The sequence below is a fragment of the Archocentrus centrarchus genome, chromosome 6, assembly GCF_007364275.1.
Source record: "Archocentrus centrarchus isolate MPI-CPG fArcCen1 chromosome 6, fArcCen1, whole genome shotgun sequence".
Lineage (NCBI taxonomy): Eukaryota > Metazoa > Chordata > Actinopteri > Cichliformes > Cichlidae > Archocentrus > Archocentrus centrarchus.
In genome coordinates, this window is record NC_044351.1 from 17326872 (window position 1) to 17350262 (window position 23391).

Here is a 23391-nt window from a genome sequence, read left to right on the forward strand (position 1 = left end):
AGTGGGACAGGCTGAAGAAAATAGTGAGAGAAAGAGCACCAGAACGATTAGAAGCACCACGTTGTCTGCAGGATATGTCATTCTGGAAATATGTCTATTAGCTGCATTTAAATCAAGCAAGCCTACAGATTTCAACAGTTTCGCAGATGTTTGTTATTATGCAATGCATCACGTGTCCCTCTCTGTAGTTCCAGACAGATTTTGACATGCTTGTTCCTCTCCAAAAGCTCCAGTGTGGTTTCTCTCTGACGTGTCATCTGCTGGCAGGTGTTCAGAAATGTGCTGTATGTGCTTCTGAATTACACAGCCCACATCACTGTGCAGTAGAGGACCAAGGAACAGGGTGCAAACATGAAAGAGAGAAGTGGAGTTTTTCTCATGTGGAAAATGCTGCTGGTGGGGATGTGCCTGCTGCTGCTCCTGAGCTCTGCAGGTTTAGTGTTTCTGTTGTTTCGGCAGAAAGAGTTGGCAGACGAGCTGGGCAAGCTGGAGTCCCAGATGCAGGAGCTGACACAGAGCTGCAGCGTGCGAGCGGGAATCCTGCCCACCAACCTGGGACAGGCCAGAGAGTTTAGGAAGCTCCACCGCAGCAGGAGAAACCAGGAAGGAGACCCAACACAAAGCCAAGATCAGAAGGATATGCTGATGCTCATGACATACTCTATGGTCCCTGTAAGACACCAACATGCTTGGATGTTTCTGTAGGATTGTTAATATAGGTTGTTTACTGTATTATTATGAAACAGAACAGAGGTGGAATTTTTTACATTTGAGTTTGCTGTCATCTGTAATAGGGATATTAGAGGCATCTCCATGTAATCTAAAGAATCCAAGCATCTGTTGCAGCCATTAACAAATTTCTGCTTTTGAGTGCTTCCTGGAAAAGTACTCTGAGAAGTGGAGCATACCTGCTCCTCCCACGGCTGTGCTCACATTTACTACAAACTGGCATTTCTTCAAAGCATGCTACTGCATACTTTATGGGGGAGTGGGGGCTGCGTCATTGTTTTTATTATCAATTAATCTTCAGTTTCAGTTTGCGTCATCTGAAGCCTAAAGATAAAAACCAGCAAAGAGCCACATTTAAGAAGCAGGAATGAGACAATTTTAGGGATTTTTCCTTATGATTATTGTTGTCATTCATGTATGAATATTTGACCTAACTGCTGCAGCTCTATTGATGAGACTATTTCTTTCGTTGGATTCTTGAGAGCGAACACTGTTACAGTTGTAGGTGTGACACAACTGAGTTGTTCAAAGTGATAAAAGATCAAAATAAAAGCTCAGAAGGTTTCCTACATACTTAACTTACACTTAATCACAACTTTCTTTGTCTTTTTCTCTTTTTCTTGATTTCAGGTCAAGCCTTCATAGACATGTGTAATAGCTCCAGAGGAATTTGTTTAACAGGTGCATGTCGTAAAAATTCTCCATGGTTTTCATTGGTGCTTTAACTGCAATCAGTTTTTGTAATATATTTGTTTTTTTCTCTCCAGGCCCACCTGGACCCCAGGTAAAAATTGACACTTCAGGTGACTGAGTAAATTTACTTAGTAAAATCTAAATTCCTAAAAAAACAAATGTTTTTGTTTGTCAGGTCCACAGGGTAGACCTGGTTCACCTGGACCACAGGTCCACCGGGGCCAGAGGGGAGACGGGGACGAAAAGGTGAGAAATTTTATACATATTTCAACAGTTTTGCAAGTTTGCATTCAGAAGAGTGTACAAAAACAGACAAATATTCCCAGAAACAGAAGTTGTTACTGTGTTTCAAACAGTCTTTTATTGTTCAGCTGTGATTGCACAACACGAATGTCTCATTCGCTGTCTGCAAGAAACTTGTATTTAGCTGTCACATGGCTGTTTACTGCTGTGCTATAAATGTTTGCTGCAGTGATTAACACTGATTAGACTGAATTATAGTATTTTAGTTGTTTTGAAACAGGAAATCACAGTGTGGGCAGAGTTTTTATCTTTCATTCATTCACTGCTTCATTTCAGTGACTCTGCATGGCATCTCAGATCAGCTTCTAGGTCAGACTACTTTAGTTACCTTAATAACAGGATACAGCTGGTCTAAAGCTCTGCAGCAAGAGTACAGACAGGGACTAGAAGGAGAGGTCATAATAGCGTCTCTTCATGACTGCCTGTTAAATCTAGAACTGAATTAAAAATCCTCTCACACTTTCACATGTATTATAGATGTCATAATGCCATATAATCTAGATAGCACCAGAGGGCAGGCTTACTTCAGGTCCTCAAATTTTCAGCATTTAAGTGGGAGACAGAGCCTTCAGCTATCAGGCTGCTCTCATTTTAAACCGCTTTGAGTTTGTGAGTTTGAGTTGTTTTAAGATTAGTTTTAAAATGTTCTTTTTTGCTCCTGTGTCAGGGGAACCTCCCATCATGCACTGAGCACCTTTCCTCTATTCTTTTCTCTTTCACTCTCCAAGCATCAAAATGCCATGACCACAGAGTGTTATTAAGTTTGTGTCTTCTCTTTTCCACAGTCTGTGCTTCCCTCTCCCTGTGCTTTCTGCAGCTATCTCTGGCTCTGGAGCTGAATGTTTCTGATCCAGCCAACCTGCTTAGTCTCTTTAAACTCTTTTCTCCTCTCTCCCCTTAATCCAACCAGTCCAAGGCTGATGACTGATCTCCCTAAATGTGACGCAGCCTGGTGTGTCTTCCTGTTAAAAATCACTCAACTCATATTATCCAGCAATATTTATGAAAGTGGTAATAACCGATAACAGCCTTTTAGTTGATAACATTCAAAATGAGCATAAAAAGAGAGTTTTTCCTCCCCACCATGTGTAGTCTTTACTTTACACCCTTTTTTACCTTATAAGAAAAATGCCCTGAGATGATTTATGTTAAGACTTTTCACTTTGTAAATGTAATTCATTTGATCTTAAAGAGTCTATATCAGCAGTGCTGTTAATTAGATCTGTTTAGCGTGTCAGATTTCTGATGATCTGTGTATATAAAGGTCCTCCTGGTCCACCTGGTCCACCCTGTCCTGCCTGTTGTTCCAGTGAAGTGAAAAACAGGATCAATGAAGGAAGTATTCGTCAAAGCCACACGTCAAAGGGTAGGAACAATGGTACAGTAAACCAGCATATTTCATCTTCACAGAAAGGACATCAAACATAATATGAAAATAAAGCGATTATTAAGTCATGCTCCAAAATCTGTGTGTGTAAAGAAAGTGTTAGCTGAGAGTTGAATTGATTTTGTTCACTGTGGATTAGATTTCGGTAGATTTCAGATTTCAGTTCAACTTGATGGGCTATCATGTTGGTCAGCCAGTGTGACATGCACAGTTTAGTTGTTTTACCGCTAAGAGGAAATGTTTTCTGCTCATGCACAAATTTATAAACACAGAAGCCATTCTCCCCCAGAAACAAGATTAATAACTTTTATTCTGATTTTAATTTACAATATTTAATTGTCTGGATTTGTTTCCGTTTTGTTTAGTCAGTTAGTGTCGGCCATGTTGTCTGTAAACTTAATTTCCCAAACACTGGTCTTAGAGGCATCCATCCATCCATCCATCCATCCATCCATCCATCCATCCATCCTTCCTTCCTTCCTTCCTTCCTTCCTTCCTCCTTCCTTCCTTCCTTCCGTCCTTCCTCTCTCTGTATGGATAGATAGCTCCATGATGATTGCATTGGGGCTGGAGTCTATCCCAGCTGTTATAGGGCTGGTGAAGGGGTACACCCGGGGCAGTGATTCACAGGCTTGAAAAGACATATTTATATACAAGACTAACAGGATATAATGTTAAATTTGGGAGAGAGTCAAAAATGACTTTTTTGGAAAAAATGTAAATAGTTTTTTAAGCACGTCAGTTAGAATGATTAGTTTGTTGTTCCCTTATTACTAAGAACAACTTAACAAAAAACTAAATGACATATTCTGATTGCTTAGAGTTAGCGTTAGGCTCAGGGTCATCACTGATGATGACTTAGACCTCAGAGCGTTAAAATCAGTTGCTGAGTTTTAAAGTAAACCAAAATTAAAAAGAACAAAACCTAGCCCTTCATTTTCTTCAAATTATATTTACATTAATCTCCTTTATTGACCAATGAGGCCTTCATTGAAACAACACAGAAAATGGCAGTAAATAAATGTAAGAAAAGAATTACAATAGATGAGCTCTGACAACCTGTGAACCTGAATTGGATAAGCTGAAGAAAATGGATGGATGGATGGATGGATGGATGGATGAATGGATGGTGCTCTGATGATTTTGAGTATAGGTTTGTGGTATTCCGTTTATTCTTTTTTAGAGAAGGAAATAATATTAATTTATGTCTCTGCCATTTTTCTTTTCACAGAATCACCAACACCACGTCCAGCTGATAACACCACAAATGTTTTGAATGTTACTGACACAAATATGGAATTTGGTTAGTAATCATTGTGAGTGATAGAAAGACTTGTTTGGCAGACTAATATCTGAATATGTAAGAAGTATCAAACTCTAGATCTTTTATTTTTCTAGAGTCAGTGTCTTTTTATCGAAACCACAGCCGCGACACCTTGAATGTTACCAATGAGGAAAATGTCACAGAGGTCCCTGTTAAATCATCAGCAGGTGAGAAATACTGAACTTTAATTAATTGTAGCCATAATTATAAACATTTGTTTCCTGTGTCATAATTAAAATGCTGCAGAATAAAACCACTGATATTTGTAAATGTGTCAATTCCTCCCCCAGGCCTGCTTATTGGAGCCTCAGGCAACAACAGCTACTCCTTCAGAAATGTTACTGATGCTACAATGAAAAGTGGTAAACAAATGTCAGAATATGTTGTGTTTGCTGTTGCCACATCACTTCTGGATACAAATAAAAATTGTTTATTAATGGCACCCCCCACCCACATTAGACACTAAATTAAAGGGGCTGTGTTATGGTCATTTCCATTTTGGCCCCCTGGGACCTCCTTATTTGAACCTTTGGCCATGTTTAATATGAATATCCACCATCGTAACACTGAGATTAAGGAAAAGAATAATTGGTCCCCACGAATATTAGCTAACGGCTGACTTTGTACTTGAAGGCCATGGATATAATATTGTATCTGGATTCATACAAAACGTTTATGATTATGCTGATCATGTTTGTTTTCTGCAGAGTTGGTTTCACCTCGCCCAGTTTACGAAGGTGACAGCTTGATTGAAACCAATCTGGAAAATGTTACAGAGGCACCGATAAATTTATTAACAGGTTAATACTGGCACTCATTCATTGTACACTCAAATCTTTATTTCCTACTATACTCATTGTATTGGATTTCCTCTTTAATGCCACAGTGTTACCGACACAGAGTCAACCTCACGATGCTGGAAATGTCTTGAACTTTACTGTCTTTGAGGAACTTTCAGGCACATATTTGGAAGCTGGTAAGCAAACATTTGATTGACACGTCTTTGCTATGAATTTAAGAGAAGGTGGAATGTTTTATAATGAATGTAAACTGCTTCACATAGATTTTAAAAACTATACATTTACAAACAAGTACTAATTGGAGATGCTCTAAAACGTGTGAATTAATTTTATGATTTTAAACTACACGTGAATGAGATAAAGATTGTTTGGATGAGCTGTTTGCTTCTTCAATGACTCCTGCTGCTTAAAGTATGTATCCAATCATCCAGTTACAGCTTGTGTTTCTTTCTGCAGAATCACCAGCAGCACATCCAGCTGAAAACATCAGAGATGCTTTTAATGTCTCTGACTCTGAGAAACTGGGCAATAAAACAGAATCAGGTAAACGACCAAGACTTTAGAGACAAACGCAAAATTTGACTAGATAAAAAGATCTAGTTAAACCCAACACTTAAAAAAATTCTAGAGCCTGCACCAGTTCATCAAGATTCCAGCTACAGCACGGTGATTCTTACAGACATTGAAGAGGTTACAGAAGGACCAGGAAAATTAACAGGTATTAAATCAGTTTCTTAGATTAGTTTTTTCTTTGTTTTTTCTTTTCATTTAAGATATTTTGTTATGGTTGCTGTGTTTAACTTTAAGGGATTTCCCAACTTTGAGATAAATAATCTCAGAAACCTCAAACTGAATTTAACCGGAAATGTGAGACTGTTTAAAGGTGTTCAGTGTGAGTTTGCGCTTCAAATTAAAGCAGTTAACTATCTGAATATCACTGTAGACCTTATCTAACGTGTGCGCCGACTCTTCAAGTTAAATCTTCTCTTTCTTTCTGCAGAATCGCCAACAGCCCGTCCAGCTGAAAACACCAGAGGAGGTATGAACATTTCTAACCCTGAGAAACTTCTGGACACAAAAACGCAACATAAAAAAAATCACCAGGACTGATTAATGATAAGGTTTTCATTTTTCTAGGCTTGAGACCCTTTATTCACACCGTTAATGATACCAACGCTGAAGATGTTACAAAGGGACCAGTGAAATTATTAACGGGTAAAAAATCCTGTGCTTTGATTTATGAGCTGAAAAACATCCTCTCTTTGTTATGCAAATTAGAAATGGGGAAATTTGTCTTCTTCAATTTACAGCTTCACCTGACGCCGACCCAAACAGTGGCTCGTTTAACGGCAGCAAAACTTTCATTAATGCAACTGTAAAAAGTGGTAAATTCACCAAGATATTTAAACATTGGCCTGTTACAAATATGGAAATTCATGATTTAGGCTTTTTATTTTCATCTCAGGAACAGTGAGATAAATTTAACTTGGAATTATTAAAAAAATTTTAATCTCACTTGTATACATATCTAATGTCTGCATCAGTGCTCATAGTTAAATCTTCTCTTTCTTTCTGAAGAATCACCAACAGCACATCCACCTGGAAACGCCGCAGATACTTTGAACGTCTCTGACTCTGAGAAACATCTCAGCAGAAGAATGAAACCTGGTAAATCACCAAGACCGCAGAGACAAACTTAAATTTGAATACAGGAGAAGAAGAAATTCAACCAAATACTTTCATTTAATATTGCAGAGTTAGTAACATTTTATTATGATGACAGCCAAGGTACTTTGAATGATTCAGACACTGAAACTAATTTATTTTGTAATTACTTTAAAGACTAGTTATAGTAGCTGCAAATAGTAGCTCTTGATTATATTGATCATACTAGATTATAATATTCTTATAATATTTTTATTTTAGAGAGTTTGATTTTCTGTTACATGGCACTGAACAGGAGTGGCCCTCCAATCTCATTGTACATCCTGTATAATGACAATAAAGGCATTCTATTCTATTCTATTCTATTCTATTCTATTCTATTCTAAATAGTATAAATATCCAAAAGGATGCCTGAGCTGCTGTTAAAATCCAGGGCTTTGGATCTTATAATGAACCGAACCTTCATTTCAGTGAGAGCAAGCCAAAGCTAACAAGGAATGAGAGACTGTTGCTGGTATAAATTCTAATGTGCCAGCTCTTCTAATAAATATCTTTCTTTCTGCAGAATCACCAACACCGCATCCAGCTGAAAACACCAGAGATGCTTTCACAGTTTCTAACTCTGAGATACTTTCAGACACAGAAATAAAACTTGGTAAACCTCAAAGGAAACAAAGATTGACTGCATGAAAAGAAAACATGAAAGCCAAAACTGATTGCTTTTTATTTTCCAGAGCTATTACTACTTCATCAGGATGCCACCTCAAATGATACAGACACTGGAAATGCTACAGAGGGACCAGTACGAGTATTAACAGGTGAGAAATCATCTGCTTTGAATTATTAAGTTACACGGTCCTCCTTCGCTGCTCACTTTCATAATAAAAGAGCTGAAACTTTGTTGCAATTTTGCTCTGCAGCCCAACTGGATGCTGACACAAAGACTGATGGATTTAATGGCAGCAGAACCATCATTCAAACAAGCATAAAAACAGGTAAAAACTGCCATACTGTATCTGATTATGGCAATACTGTTAATCTGTATATTAACTCATTTGTATTTTTTTTTTTGTCTGCAGAATCACCAACACCACATCCAGCTGAAAACACCAGAGATGCTTTCACAGTTTCTGACTCTGAGATACTTTCAGACACAGAAATAAAACTTGGTAAACCTCAAAGGAAACAGAGTTTGACTGCATGAAAAGAAAACATGAAAGCCAAAACTGTTTTTTTTTCAATTTTCCAGAGCCAATACTACTTCATCAGGATGCCACCTCAAATGATACAGACACTGGAAATGCTACAGAGGGACCAGTACGAGTATTAACAGGTGAGAAATCATCTGCTTTGAATTATTAAGTTACACGGTCCTCCTTCGTTGCTCACTTTCATAATAAAAAAGCTGAAACTTTATTGCAATTTCACTCCACAGCCCCACTGGATGCTGACATAAAGACTGAAACATTTAATGGCAGCAGAACCATCATTAAAACAAGCATAAAAACAGGTAAAAACTTCCATACTGTATCTGATTATGGTAATACTGTTAATCTGTATATTAACTCATTTGTATTATTTTTGTCTGCAGAATTACCAACACCACATCCAGCTGAAAACACCAGAGATGCTTTCACTGTTTCTGACTCTAAGAAACTTCTAGAAAAAACAGTAGAATCTGGTAAACCATTAACTGTATACATAAACCTAAGTTTGAATATAGGAAGAAAAAAAAAGACAATGAACATTATACTTTGTTTTCTTGTGTCAAAAGCAATTCATCAAGATGACATCTATGTTACCTCCAGTGTTACTAAAAGAAATGCTACAGAGGCAACAATCACAAGTAAGACTAACATTGTAACACTCTTTATGAATGAATGAGACTCTCATAGCTTTATTTATTTCTATAACTTTATTAGGTCCACCTGTTCAATCCCTCATTAATGGGATTTTCTGGTCAGCCAATCACATTGTAGCAGCTCAGTGCATTTAGGCATGTAGACATGGTCATGAAGAACCATGAAGAAAGGTGATTTAAGTGACTTTGAATGTATCACGGTTGTCTGTGCCAGACAGGCTCCTCTGAGTATTTCAGAAACTGCTGATCTACTGGGATTTTCCCACACAACCATCTCTAGGGTTTAAAGACAATGGTCCGAAAACCAGAAAATATCCCGTGAGCAGCAGTTCTCTAGATGAAAATGCCCTGTTGATGGCAGAGTTCGGAGGAGAATGGCCAGACTGCTTTGAGCTGATAGAAAGGCAACAGTAACATAAAAACTCATTGAACCTAGAAGCAGACAGTCTACAGCAGCAGAGGACTGCACCAGGTGCCGCTCCTGTCCACTAAGAACAGGAAACTGAGGCTGCGATTCACAAAGACTCACTCAATACTGGACAATAGAAGATTGGAAAAACATTGTCTAGACTGATGAGTTTTGATTTCTGCTGCAACATTTGGATGGTAGAGCCAGAAATTGATGTAAGCAACATGAAGACATGGATCCATCCTGCCATGTATCAACAGTTCAGGCTGTTAGTGATGTAATGGTGTGGAGGATGATTTTTGGCACACTTTGGGCCCCTTAGTCCCAAATGAGCATCGCTTAAATGCCACAGCCTGCCTGAGTGTTGTTGCAGTGTTGTTTAACTGTAACAGCATTGCTATCTCTGTGCACTCATGCGTTTTTGTTTTTTTGTTTGTTTGTTTTGTTTTTTTTTTTCAATTTAAAGCTTCACTTTCTGAAGAACTGGATAAAAATAAAGACACCTTCAATAGCAGCGGAAATGTCAATGATAAACCCATGAAAAGTGGTGAGAAACAGCCACATACAGCACATGTCCCATATTTGACCTCAATACTGACCATATGTTGACAAAAGACACCACACTTGTAAAAATCATAGTTTCTACTTTTTGTCAAATTTCAGCCAATAAATCGTTAAGTTGACCTTGAAGACCTTGAGGGATGTAAGCCAAATTTTAATGGCTCATTAACATGACCCCGCTCTACACCCTTACAAAGTTTTAATAGAACTCATTCAAAACCTTTCGAGCTGTTGTGTTTACAGACAGAATGACACAAACAGTACCAAACACATGACCTCCTCAGTGGAGGTAATAAAAAAACATTAGCGTTGGTAATTTTATAGCCATCCAACAGAGTAGTGATCACTTGCATATGAACATCATTAATATTTACATTAAAAATGATCTGTCCTTTTTCTTCAGATTCTTCATATCATCTCCAGACCAATAATGAGATCAGTTTGACTACCAATGACAAATGGATAGAAAGTGGTAAGAAACATGTTAAATTAAGCTTCAATTTATACAAATTATCTAATTATGCCTCTATTGTACAGTTTATTGAAATACTTAACTGCGTGCCTTTATTCATTTAGAGTGTATTATTAAAAGCATAAAATGTTCAGAGAAGGCCAGTGAAATGCAAAGTACCTACGGAGCCTGGATGTCAGACGCATCGCAGCTGGATGACGGTCGATACTGGCTGGCGGAGCATTTTTCAGGTGATTTACGCAGCATCAATGAATTCTCACTTTGTCACAGGATTTCATGAGTTATTTAACTGGATTCAGAACGGGAACTTTTTCTCACCAGGTCGAGTTTTATTGGAAGACCTGAACCTTTCATCACTGCAAGACACTAAAAACACCATAGATATCAAGAGGTTCTACCAGGGGTGCGGTCATGTTGTTTATAAAGGCTCATTTTACTTCCACAACGGTGGGAAAAACAGACTTGTAAAGTAAGTGCTTGCGTTAAGCATCTGTACCTGTCTTCAGGTGTTTGATGCCTGTATCATTTGACAAGTGTTTTGTTTTTTTTAGTTTTGCACCAAACTTTACTTATGATGAATAATTTTTATTTTACAGATTTGGCCTGAACACAAGGAAAACGCAATTACTGACCATGCCAGACACCAAATACCACAACCTTACTTATCTTTTCCGAAACTCAAAGACATACTTCAAGTTTGCTGTGGATGAAAATGGACTGTGGGTCATCTTTGCCTCAAACACAGATGATAGCATACTGGTTGCAAAGCTCAACCCTGACACATTCTCTATAGAGTCCGTCATAAACACCACCTACCCGGCAGTTAAAGCAGGAAATGCTTTCATCGTGTGTGGGGTGCTGTATTTCACAGACGACAAAGACAGAAGGGTGACATATGCCTACGATTTAAAGAAGAAGAGTCCTGTGGATGCAAGTTTTGATTTAAGGCCAGGTAATGGCATCTTGGCCATGTTGTCATACTATCCCAACAAAAAGCTTTTGTACATGTGGGACAACAGAAGTGTGAATACTTGCAGAGTTAAATTTAAGAAGACCTAAAGAAATATAATCAAACTTTTTAAAATCACCAAGACATCATGCTGCTGGATTTACACAGCAGTGCATGATTTAGATGTGTCACAATATACAGGTAAATAATTGTGTAATTGTTCTTTTTGTACACTTTTAATTTGTTTGTAAAAAAAAAAAAAAAGATAAACCAAAGATGAATGGTACTCATAGCACCTTATATTTTTGTAATTTTCTGTAGATAGACTTCTGTAGTGAAAGTCTAATAATCCAATCAAATAAAAACGTGTGCGCACCAGGTTCTACCATGTCAGTATAATTTTCAGCATTTTTCACTTGTCTTGAGAGCCCGTCTTAATGGGAATTAATGCACACATGCACAGATGATGCAGGTGGTGGTGGACAGTAGAGGCCTGCAAGCCAAGTTTTGTCCAGGAGCCTTCAGAGATGACAAACTGGAGTAACTGACCTCACATGCACAGTTTTTAGAGCTGTGTTCTCATTAAGCTGACTACATAGCTAGGTTGAGTCATTCTCTTCAGGGACACACAAAAAAAAAGCTTTTAGTTTGTTTGGAATCATCCATCCATCCATCCATTCACTTCCGCACATCCTGTTAAGGGTCGCGGGGGGGCTGGAGCCTATCCCAGCTGTCATAGGGCGAGAGGCAGGGTACACCTTGAACAGGTCGCCAGCCTGTTGCAGGGCCAACACAGAGGGACAGACGACCTTTCACACTCACAGTCATGCTCTCATTCACACCTATGGTCAATTTAGATTAGCCAATCAACCTAACCCCAGTAAGACTTTAAATATACATTTATATGAGTTGTTATCACAAGTCTTAGTTTGGACAGCTGACTTAGAGAAAAGTTCCAACCTTCCACACACTCACTGGCCACTTCTTCAGGTACACCTTGCTAGTACTGGGTTGGGCACCCTTTTGGCTTTGGAACTGCTTTAATTGCCATCCAAATGTTGCAGCAGACATTAAGAAACTGCCAGGCCGACCAGGCAAAGTTTTTCCAAACTTCTGTTGTCCAATTTTGGTGAGCCTGTGTGAATTCAGTGTAGCTTCAATTACCTGTTCAATTCTTAGGTGTTAGGAGTGGCACCCAGTGTGGTCTGCTGCTCTTGTGGCCCATCTACTTCAATGTTCAACATGTTGTGCTTTCAGGAATGCTCTTCTGCAGCTCACTGGATATCTTCTCTCTTTTGGACAATTCCCAGTAAACCCTCAACATGTTGTGTGGGAAAATCCCAGTAGTTCAGCAGTTTCTGAAATACTCAGATCAGCCTATCTGGCACCAACAACCATGCCACATTCAAAGTCACTTAAATCACCTTTCTTCCCCATTCTGATGCTTGGTTCAAACTCCAGCAGGTCATCTTGACCATACCTATATGTCTAAATGCATTGGGTTACTGCCATATGAATGGCTGGTATTTGCAATTGGTATGAGCAATTACACGGGTGTACCTAAGACAGTGGCCGTGAGTGTATTAGTGTATTTCTTCTGACATCCATCCGCTGTAGTGAAAGTATACAGTATATTTCTGCTGGAATATTAGCTGTGAACATATCACTAAAATTAGTAAAACCCATTTGAGTTTTTCGTTATCCAGAGGTCAGCTTGGCTACATAATATTATCATTGTGACCACACAGACAGAGAAGAGTAATGGCCCCTGTTTTTTATCAAGTTGTTTTTATCTGGGTGAACAGTTAGCTGGGCTGACAGAGGCAGCATGACATATGAAACTGTTAAGAAAATCATACACTTTCTTCTTTTTTTTCCTTCACAGGCTCAGTCCCATCAAGCGTCCCAATAAGGTCTGTCAGACAACTCTATGTGGGACTGCACATCAATTTTAACCCTTGCCCTCTCCACCCCATTTAAAAAGACACTGTCCCTCATTTTGAGTGGCTCTGGATTAGAAAGGTGAACATCTCACAAGAATCATGTGCCTCAATAACAGATGTACTGAACTATAACCCCAAAAAGCAAACAGTAAATAATCCACTATCAGACAAAACAGTGATATATCAAAAAGAAACAAATGTATGAAGAGCATTGGATAATACCAAAAAACAAACAAAAAAGCGTTCGCTTCCATTTACAATTGTAATAAATTGGGAAAACTGAATTGCATTCACATAAAATAGTGCATATTTTCCATTAACAGTTGATGTCAAAACTGTAACCCCATTTGTTTATTTGTTTGTTTGTTTGTTTAAGTTAGATACATTAAATTTTCAAACTACCTATCGGTAGTATCATGTCCCACACTGTCACGCACAAACACTCTCTTTCCCTTACATTTAGTTGGGATCTGGTCACCCTATACAAGGCCCTCGTACCAGCTCAGTGTTTATAGAAAAGTGTTTCTTCAAACAACTGAAGGCTGTATTAATGCTCTAATAATTTAAACAGAGAACTGTGCCTGTATATCAAATAGTAACATGTGACTGAAACAACTGTTAATAGGTTACATCATTGTGCTAGATATTAACAAACAAGCGCAACTTAATTTCACAATATCCTTGTCAGCATTACATATTACGATGTTTTTATGAACGCACCACGAGTCATACTATGTTTGAGTAGATCTCAAAATATCTGGATGGATGTGGGCTAAACACACACAAACGAAACCGCCATGTTGCTTACACCGTACACAGTGATTATATCGTTTATGTTGGGACAAGCTAGCTCGCTAGCCGGGTAACCAACCTAACCTAGTTCACAACAGGAGGCGTTACATCACTTTAGTTCGTGTCCCACCTGGGGAATAACGGTCTAACGGCTGAGCCTTTTCAATTCATGTTATAGGTACTGTGGCATTAGCATGACATACTGACTTTTCAAACTATATCAAACGTACAGAAGCTGTAGTGACTTAGCAAATTTGTGTGTCAAGACGCGACTGGTTTCACCGTGCACCGTGAGTAAGACTGGAAAGCTAGTTACATGTTGCCTTGTATTTGTTAGTTACTCGTTTTTAAAATAAGCTGGCTGCGATGCTGCGAATTTGTTTTTGTTAGCAGCCACTCTCCTTATTAACTGTGTAACGTCAGCTGCTTGTCATTTCCTTTAGGAAGAAAACGCCTGGTGAATTTGGCTTAGGCCTAGCATACGACGCTAACAGTTACCTATTTATGTAAGCTAACTAGATACAGTGTTAATGCAGGGTTCCATTAACAGGGCGTGATAGCTCAAACTCCCAACAACTTTTGTGTCATTTAAACTCTAAATATTTACACTGTAGTGAACACCACTGGCGACTAGCTCGACTTGTTAATGAGCTGCTGTGCTAATGCTAACTGTGACGTTGGAGTTATGAGGCGTTTAACCGGCCTGTTTTTTTTTTTTTTTTTTTCTTCAGCGCAGTCTGTTAGCTGTAGGATGCTAACTTTGTACTGTTTTTGCTTTTAGGAATTTGAAACAGAAGAAAAGATGTCCTGTCCATGCGCTTCGGTTGCCAGGTTGTTCCTAAACACGGCTAACAGAGGTACGAAAGGAAACATACACACACACCATACAGCTGCGTTAAGCTGCATGACATTGAGCTATTTGCTTTAGCTTGTGGAAGTAGGGCTCCAGCTGACCTAGATTGCTGTTTGTTATGACAGTCATGTAGCTAATGTCAACAGCAGGTGAAAAGGTAACTGTTAATAGTTCAGGAAATAGGTCAATGGTACATCACCTAGCTTTTCGTATTTCAGTTTTTAGACTAACACACAAAAAGCACTATTTAATGGCATAAAAACTATGCAACAATTGCAGCGCATGCAAGTTATATAAACTTAATGTATCGAACTGTGATATGCTGCTTTTGATGGATATTCGTCTAATAGAAACATGGTCTTTGGTCTTACGTTGCATTTTTACTTTCATCTGATGTGTTGTGAAATAAGCTTTCACTTCTCTGTGATATGTGTGAAGATTATTTACTTGTGTATCCAATTGAAGGAGTAGCCAAAATGTGTAACAGAATTGTAAAAATGGCTTCCTTTTTTTTTTTTTTGTTTAACTCAAGGTGACCTCTTTAACATGGGTTAAGCCTAATCCCACACTAAAGAAAATTTCAATAAAGATTACCATTGAAAAAGATTTTTAGTTATGAATATGCTTAATACATTTCTTGGAAACTAGCTCTCAGTGTTTTGCCCCCCCCCCCCCCCCCCCCCCCCATCTAAATGACAAGAATGGTATTCATTGTATAGGGAAAAAACTATTAAAATTCCATCTCATTAATTTTCAGTCATCTGGCTGATAGAAATATAAAGAGATGTTGCTGTTGTTACAGGACTGTCATGTGGCCGGATTCAGCTGTTTTCTCCGATTCGTCACAGTCTTCGGGAAACTCATTTACCACCTTTGGTATGTGTAAGGCCGTTTTCAGAGACTTCTGTCTGTTACGGCTCTAAAGATGGGACGACCAAGGACAGCGGAAGTGATGGTGGAAAGGTAATCTCTAATTGCAGCTCTCTGTAATTGTGAATGTACACCAACTTGTTAAAGCAGGGGATAGTAATACTTTAATGTCACGTATGCTAACACAGTATTCTTTACACAGAAGAGCATCAGTGAAGGGAAAAGAATGTCTGGTTCTGGAGGATCAGGGAAAGGTGGAAGCCAGCTACGCTGCCCTAAATGTGGAGACCCCTGCACTCATGTAGAAACCTTTGTATGTGAGTACACATACAGTTACTTACTGAATGATCTGATTGTTGAATTATGTCAAGAGGAATAAGTTTAAAACCTTGTGACTGTGTGGCAGTTGTGGACATATTTCTGTCACAGATGTTTTCTTAAGATAGACGTTGAAGTCAAGTGTGGGGCTGTCATTTTGGTGGTAATAGTTGTTTGACAGTAATTTAGAAAAACAAAACAAAATAGAGATGACAAGTTATGATTGAGGGTTCATTGAGGATATCCCACTTATTTGTTTATGACAAATAAATGGTATTATCACCACTGGAAGAACTGTGACTGTCTTTGCTGGATTTCTCTAAACATGGATGAAGAGAATATGGTTCCTTTGGAATTATAAGGATTTCTGCATTTATGACTTGTTGTTATCAAAATCACAATTACAGAAAAAAATTGAAACACATTTTGACTAAGTTAATGGCACACAAACAGTAAAACTTTACAAAACAGGACATTTAGGGGTGCCTGGGTGGCTTAGTGGTGAAGCCAGCGACCACATGTATATGCCGCGTTGCGGTGCTGGCGGCGCGGGTTCGAGTCCCAGCCCGTCGCCAACTTCCCTACATGTCTTCCCCTGTATCTTTCCCCCATTTCCTGTCTCTCTCCACTGCCCGTAAAAGCTGCTGTGGCCAAAAAAAAAAAACAGTACATTTATAGCCCTGGCTGTAATCACCTACAGTCAGGGCTATAAATTATTTACTTCCCTGAAAGTTACTGAGGGTCAGGTGTTCCAGTTAGGAAGATAAAACTGGAGTTGTAGGTTGTAGAGGAGCCCTATAAACAAAGGCCTCAGATGTACTTCTATAGTCCTGGGTATTCCATTAATTCACAGTAAGACAAACTGTCTACAAATGCAGAAAAGTCAAAACTGTTGCTGTTGTCTTGAGATGGGTGTCCCACAAATCACACCACACTAGTCAAGACTTCTCAGAAATATTAATGAAATATCTACATCTTACAGAGTAAATGGACCATGAGCAGATACAGGAAATGTATGATGTAGATTGGTGGGGAGTTAACTTTCTAACCTGTGCTGCTTGTTGTGTTTCGGATTGTGATTATCTATCACTGGAATCCAAATGAGGATGACTTGAACTTTATTAGTAGTCAAGGCTGAAAAAGAAATTGAATAATCGATTGCCCTGTAATGAAATGTAGTAATATAATAAGATAAGATAGTGTTTATTTGTCACATGCACAGTTATACACAGTACAATGCACAGTAATAAGTATGAAAGCTGTTACTCAGTCTAGTTAAAATCACTATGAGCAAAACACTCCACTTTGTCCAGATTTTTATTTTCAGCATCAGTGGCATTAATCAATAGATTTGTTGTAAATGTCTGTAAAAAAAAAAAGTGTTTTCAGCTTGGATTGAAATGTTCTAACGTTGCATGTGGTGTTCTTTTGTAGCATCAACACGATTTGTCAAATGTGAAAAATGTCATCACTTCTTTGTGGTGCTGTCTGAAACGGACTCCAAGAAAGGGCTAAACAAAGAGCCAGAATCTGCTGCGGAGGCAGTGAAACTGGCATTTGCACAGAAACCTCCCCCACCTCCAAAGAAGGTAAGAAACTGAAGCAGAAACCAAAGTTGTCAGAACATGCTTTTTAACATGCAATTGGAATTTTTATTATAATTTTCTCCCATTGTGAATAATATATATATATATATTTATTTATTTATTTCCCCCCAGATATATGCCTACCTTGATAAGTACGTTGTTGGCCAGTCCTATGCAAAAAAAGTGTTGGCAGTTGCAGTGTATAATCACTATAAGCGCATCTACAACAACATCCCCTCTGGGAGCCGACAGCAGGTGGAGGTGGAAAAACAGCCGTCTTTAACACCTCGTGGTCAGTATCTGTGTGTTCTGTAGACACTGCATCATTCTGCATGTAAAGAAACAGTTTCTAATATCTTTGTCATGTCTTGGATTTATTTTAAGTGATGCATATGTTGCAGTCTGATGGGAACAATACTGTAGTGTATAAACATCCACGTTTTGTATTGCCTACATATGTAGTGCTAAGCTCAGTCAAATTTTTGTTGACATCCTTGTCTTCATTTAACAGTGGACAGGAGCTAAAATGTAATATTAAACTTAAAAAAAAATCACATGCAGCAGATTTTCTTTTAATGATTTCAAAATGAAACCTAATAATGCAAATATGCTGCAGTGAATGTCTGTCATATGTGGAGTAGAGAATTGGGGAATGCTATATATTTGTATAAGCCACATTATATTGACGAGGTTACATATGTGGCCTGAAATCATAATCTGTATTTGGCATTTGTTCAATACTTATCACATGATTTTGTAAAGCTCTTTTTCAGTGACTGCATTGATATTGTGATAGTGGTAATGATTAATGATAATATTGATTTAAGTACTTTGATCCTCTCCCTGTAGAGCTAGAGATGAGAAGACGAGAGGATGAATACAGATTCACAAGTAAGTGACTGTCCTCCTCACTGTTATCTTTTATCAATTTTGAAGGCCCCTAATCTGCAGTTTCTTATTTTTAAGTTGCACAAATGCCAAAGTGTACAGACCTCTGTGACGCTTGAAGGTTTTGCCTTTTTCAGAGAGATTTTTTTTAATGTATTTATGACCTTTATGTCTGGTTTAAATAATTATCAACTTTAAATGATTAAGGAAGTTCATCAACATCAGATAATAGTGTGTATTTCCACTTTTGTAACAGTGACCAGTTTTATAAATAAGACAGAAATTGACACAGCAAAGTTAAACTTGTCAATGATTCACAGACCAGACAAACAGATAAAGTTGCCCTTTGACCTACATTCAGACTTTTGCTAATTTTAGTCCAGCTGTTCTCAGTGACTCTCAGTGACACTGACCAGGGCATGTGTATTTTTAGCCTGTGCATGAAAACTCTTACTATACACAGATGGTTGCATTCACGATCAGTGAATGGCATGCTTGTCTACCAGTGCCTCAGATGAATGCATTAAGTTGCTTTTTTATTTGTGATTTGTGAAACATAGAGTTCTTACAGTTCTGCTCACTAACAAGGTGACCTCTGTGGCTGGCTTGTTGTTGCAGAGCTGCTGCAGATTGCAGGAATCAGCCCTCATGGAAATGCTCTTGGTGCGTCCATGCAGCAGCAGGCAAGCCAACAGGCACCTCAGGAGAGGAGAGGTGGGGAGGTCTTGGACTCCACACACACTGACATTAAACTGGAGAAGAGTAACATTATCCTGCTTGGTCCAACTGGTTCAGGTAAGTTTGTTTTGTAATATTGCACAGATGCTGTCAGAGACACTGTGCAATGTGTTTGTATTATATGTCTTGCCAAAGACATTTTTATCCATCCATCCATTTATGATTTACATAATTTTTCACAGGAAAAACATTATTGGCACAGACACTGGCGCGTTGTTTGGATGTTCCGTTTGCAATTTGTGACTGCACCACACTGACTCAGGCTGGATACGTGGGAGAGGACATCGAGTCAGTTATTGCCAAACTTCTGCAAGATGCCAACTACTCAGTGGAAAAAGCACAGCAAGGTGGGCAGAGGGATTTTATTTACAGAAGGGGAGTTTCCAGTGTCAAAATGATACCGTATGTTTACTAAGAAACTGCCTGTTTTGAAAACACTGAACACAAGAAGCAAGCAGCAGAATCCAATACAAACATCAAGCCTTTCCTTCCCCTCATACCCATTTTTTTTATGTTAACATGTAATTAATAGACATTTAATTTTACATGGGAAGTTTGAAATCATTATTGAAGATTGTTGTAGGATTAATGAGCATGTTGCAGATGTATGGTTTACCATATGAACCATCATTTTGCAAAGTAATGAACCTGATTATTGAACACATTCATTCATGGTGGCCCTAAAAGAAAGCAATCACAGTGCTGTTTTATAAAACCAGACCTAAACAGCTCAGCAGTGGTAAGATTAGAGCATAAACAAAGTAAAACAGTACCATTGAAGTCTTGCATGAAAAACCACTTTGTGAAATGTAATCATTGTGATGATTAATGCTGTTTCATTTTTATGTAATTACTGAGTTACTCTGTTACAACAGGTTTAAAAGCTAGAGCACTTTATCGTGTTACACTCCTTACTGGGCTAAAAAAATGTGTTTGTGACTTCACCAGTGTTGGACATGCTGTTTTTAAAGATGAAGCCTACACATGCACTTTATTCTGCACTACATGTTTGCGAGCTTTCAGCATGAATACTGGTGAGGTGTGTGTACCAGAAAACATGAAACTGGAAGAAAATACTAATAGTTACGCACAGAAGGCTCAGGAAAGACAAGAACTGTCTTGGGAAATATCTTGGGGAAGGCATTAAGCTTTGTCTCCATGACTCTGTTCTCCTATTTCATGTGCAGGTATTGTGTTTCTGGATGAGGTTGACAAGATTGGCAGTGTTCCTGGAATCCATCAGCTGAGAGATGTGGGTGGAGAGGGAGTTCAGCAGGTTAGTAACCTTTATGCAGTAATTTGTTCTAAGGCTGCAACAAATAATTATTTTATTATGTTTGTTTAGTCTGGAGATCATATATAGAATTTTAGCGCAGTCTCGGTGGATATTTTGAGATGTCTTGTTTTGTGTGACCAGACAGCTGATGTTTACAGTTATGACCAGCTGATTTTATGCTTGTTTGCCTTTCGTCCTGTATTGGTTGACTGAGACTGACATTCACTCTTTTCTTCTCTGTCAGGGTTTGCTTAAACTTTTGGAGGGTACAGTTGTAAATGTTCCCGAGAAAAACTCCAGGAAACTGAGAGGAGAAACGGTGCAGGTTGACACAACAAACATACTCTTTGTTGCATCTGGTGCCTTTAATGGACTTGACAGAATCATTAGCAGAAGAAAGAATGAAAAGGTAAACTTGACACAGCTCATATGTGTGTCAGCAGATGTTCAGCCAAGACTCCTGTTTGTTATTCCTCCCTCGAAACTGATCCTTGTCTTTTATGTCTCTTCAGTATTTGGGTTTTGGAACGCCCTCTAACCTGGGGAAAGGGCGCCGTGCAGCCGCTGCTGCAGATTTGGCAAACACCAGTGGTGAGACAGACACCGTAGCAGAGATCGAGGAGAAGGACAGGCTGCTGAAGCATGTCGAGGCCAGGGACTTAATTGAGTTTGGAATGATCCCAGAGTTTGTTGGCCGTCTTCCCGTTATTGTTCCTCTGCACAGCTTGGATGAAGATACGCTTGTCCGGATCTTGACTGAACCGCGCAATGCTGTGGTGCCCCAGTACCAGGCTCTATTCAGCATGGACAAAGTAAGAGCTCAAATATTGCAGTTGCTGCAATGCTGTGTGGTTGTGCATTGGGGGGGCAGCTTTCCAAAAATCAATATGATGCATGTATTACTCAAATGGTCTTGACGGGATTTTTTCTTTTTTTTAACAAAAATCACATCTTTACAGACACAGCACATTTCTTTTATCAGATCAGATGTACAGAAAAATAATGTTTGTTGAGGTCATCTTTGTGTTCAGATTTACGTGACTGGATTTTTAGAATTGCAATTAAATAGTCAATGTCTTTTGTTTCAGTGTGAACTCAATGTGACCCCAGATGCATTGAGGGCCATAGCAAGAATGGCTTTGGAGAGAAAAACTGGAGCTCGTGGCCTCAGATCCATCATGGTAGGTGATTCTTACAGAAGGTACCAAACTCTCATTTTTCTTAGTTTTTGTGCTGTCGGTATCAAGTGAAGTCTTGTGTTCATGCACAGGAAAAGCTCCTCCTTGAGCCCATGTTTGAGGTGCCGCACTCTGACATCATGGCCGTTGAACTGGACAAAGATGTTGTCCAAGGAAAATCCCAACCCAGATACGTCAGGTCAGTACCTCTCCTCACAGTGCTGGGGTATGTGTGTCAAGCTAGAGATCAGTTTCCTTAGGCTGAGTACACAGAGACTCCGTGGTTGAAACTTGACTTGTAGCCTTTATTTGAATTTCAGAGCTCCAGCCAAGGATTCGACTGAAGAGGAGTACGACTCTGGCATTGAGGAGGACAACTGGCCTAGACAGGCAGACGCTGCTAACAACTGAACCATGTGTGATTCATTTCACCTACAGACCATGCTGTCTCAAATCATTAGATCACTCTGAACCTTTTGGATACCAATTTTGGTACCAATTCTTTTATTAAAGCCCCTGATGAATAAGCTGTGGACACCAGTGGGGAGAGTTTTTGTGATGAAGAAGTTAGAGTGTAACAGCCTTTGGTCCTGTGCATCAGATGTAGATTCTGTAGTGGTGCACTCACAGGGTGGACCTTTATAAAATATTTCAATCTCTGGGGATTGTTAACATTTTATCTATATAAAGATAATGAAATTTTATTCATGGAAGTATTTGTAGCCTGTTTTGTTTTTCCTTTTTGTAGTGAGGGGCTGTAATGGCAAGGGAAGCAAATGGAAATTCTGGGATCATACTGTACACTTGCGAACAGGGAATGCTGATGAAGACCCGAGCTGATGTTACCATGTTAGCTAATGCCTTATAAGGGCATAATATTCCATGAGCACATCAATATTTTTGATGGTTTCTTTTTTTTTTTTCTCTTTACAACCATTGTAATAATGGTGCTCACAATAAAATCAGCTGTAAATGTTTAGCTACACTGCTTAGGTAGCATTTGTAAGCAGTTTGTATGACATGACCTCTAATTAGGAGACCATATTGTGAGGTATTATGCACCAGCACACTAACTACAGCAGGTGAAAAACAAAGGTGACCTTTTAAACAGCCAGAATGGTTATTTTCAGTGTTTGGCTGCCTCCTTTAGCACACTCTTTAGGGAATGTATAAGTGTTTACTTGCAGACCTCCGTGTCACAGAGGGCTGATTCACAAAGCAGGTTAGCCGGGTCATGTTGAAGTGTCAATGAAATATCTTTTTTGTTTTATTACAACTGAACCGTGTTCCCGAACCATGTGTTCGAGTTTGTTGTCCATTATCAAATTATCAGATGATCTCTTTCCAGTTACGCTGGCTGCTTCTCCAAACCTGCTTTGTCAAACACCCCTCAGAGCAGCACAGAGTTTTCTTTTCTTTGTGCGTGCTCCACTGTTGGAAATTCACCTCACCTTTAGTGATGTAATATCCTGTTACTAAATGGTACCTCAGTACACGTCTGTAATCAAGCCTCTACTTAAATGCTCTGACTGAACCACTCTATTATACTCTTTTAAAATGCTGTTTGTGCTTTCAAATTAGATTAAAATAGATTTGTTCTCCCTTTGCTTGAAGCTTCATTTTATTTTAGAAAAGTGTCAGAACTGCTGTTCTGTTGTCAGAGGTCTGTTACAGAACCTGTGCCCCCCCACCCCACCCCCCCACAAAAATTGTTAATCTTAAATTTATTGTGATTGTTTAAAATGTATAAATAAAATGTATATCTGTACAATTTTTTTTATCATTCTTGAATTCCA

General features: G+C 38.8%; 2 protein-coding genes and 1 long non-coding RNA gene across 8 annotated transcripts; all 3 read left to right on the top strand.

Annotated features, from left to right (window-relative positions):
* Window positions 1-64: 64 nt before the first annotated feature.
* On the top strand, window positions 65-1515 carry LOC115781506 (uncharacterized). The gene is made up of 3 exons (XR_004020085.1): window positions 65-672; window positions 1360-1410; window positions 1497-1515. It is a non-coding gene; the product is annotated as an uncharacterized LOC115781506 (long non-coding RNA).
* A 79-nt stretch (window positions 1516-1594) lies between these two features.
* Window positions 1595-11527, top strand: LOC115781480 (uncharacterized). Of its 5 annotated transcripts, none has more exons than XM_030731137.1 (26): window positions 1595-1668; window positions 2990-3103; window positions 4344-4415; window positions 4511-4603; window positions 4727-4798; window positions 5144-5236; window positions 5323-5412; window positions 5693-5779; window positions 5865-5954; window positions 6237-6275; window positions 6374-6451; window positions 6547-6621; window positions 6815-6904; window positions 7467-7556; window positions 7636-7719; window positions 7822-7896; window positions 7981-8070; window positions 8151-8234; window positions 8337-8411; window positions 8493-8582; window positions 8676-8747; window positions 9638-9718; window positions 10136-10204; window positions 10309-10434; window positions 10526-10673; window positions 10801-11527. In XM_030731137.1, exons 3-26 carry the CDS (start codon window positions 4406-4408, stop codon window positions 11261-11263), a joined length of 2364 nt encoding a protein of 787 aa, XP_030586997.1. In that variant the 5' UTR covers window positions 1595-1668; window positions 2990-3103; window positions 4344-4405; the 3' UTR covers window positions 11264-11527. The 5 variants fall into 5 exon arrangements, with proteins under 5 accessions (XP_030586997.1, XP_030586996.1, XP_030586998.1 ...); XM_030731136.1 differs by having other exon boundaries at window positions 2990-3091; XM_030731138.1 differs by lacking the exon at window positions 9638-9718 and having other exon boundaries at window positions 2990-3091.
* A 2390-nt stretch (window positions 11528-13917) lies between these two features.
* clpxb (caseinolytic mitochondrial matrix peptidase chaperone subunit Xb) lies at window positions 13918-23200 on the top strand. 2 transcript variants are annotated; one of them, XM_030731142.1, is made up of 15 exons: window positions 13918-14066; window positions 14670-14745; window positions 15544-15704; window positions 15814-15928; window positions 17364-17518; window positions 17648-17807; window positions 18365-18406; window positions 19022-19198; window positions 19324-19488; window positions 20329-20417; window positions 20662-20826; window positions 20930-21229; window positions 21506-21598; window positions 21688-21794; window positions 21916-23200. In XM_030731142.1, the coding sequence occupies exons 2-15, from the start codon at window positions 14691-14693 to the stop codon at window positions 22004-22006; spliced, it is 1875 nt and encodes a 624-aa protein (XP_030587002.1). In that variant the 5' UTR covers window positions 13918-14066; window positions 14670-14690; the 3' UTR covers window positions 22007-23200. The 2 variants fall into 2 exon arrangements, with proteins under 2 accessions (XP_030587002.1, XP_030587003.1); XM_030731143.1 differs by having other exon boundaries at window positions 13919-14178.
* The last annotated feature ends 191 nt before the right edge of the window (window positions 23201-23391 follow it).

Excerpts from the sequence above, each read along its gene's own strand:
- LOC115781480 (XM_030731137.1), top strand. Across the intron at positions 6,452-6,546 it reads ACCAGTGAAATTATTAACGG|CTTCACCTGACGCCGACCCA; the intron begins GTAAAAAATCCT and ends TTCAATTTACAG. Across the intron at positions 10,435-10,525 it reads GCTGGCGGAGCATTTTTCAG|GTCGAGTTTTATTGGAAGAC; the intron begins GTGATTTACGCA and ends TTTTCTCACCAG.
- clpxb (XM_030731142.1), top strand. The coding sequence starts at position 14,691 with ATGTCCTGTCCATGCGCTTCGGTTGCCAGGTTGTTCCTAAACACGGCT. Across the intron at positions 15,705-15,813 it reads GCGGAAGTGATGGTGGAAAG|AAGAGCATCAGTGAAGGGAA; the intron begins GTAATCTCTAAT and ends TTCTTTACACAG. Across the intron at positions 19,199-19,323 it reads GCTTGGTCCAACTGGTTCAG|GAAAAACATTATTGGCACAG; the intron begins GTAAGTTTGTTT and ends AATTTTTCACAG.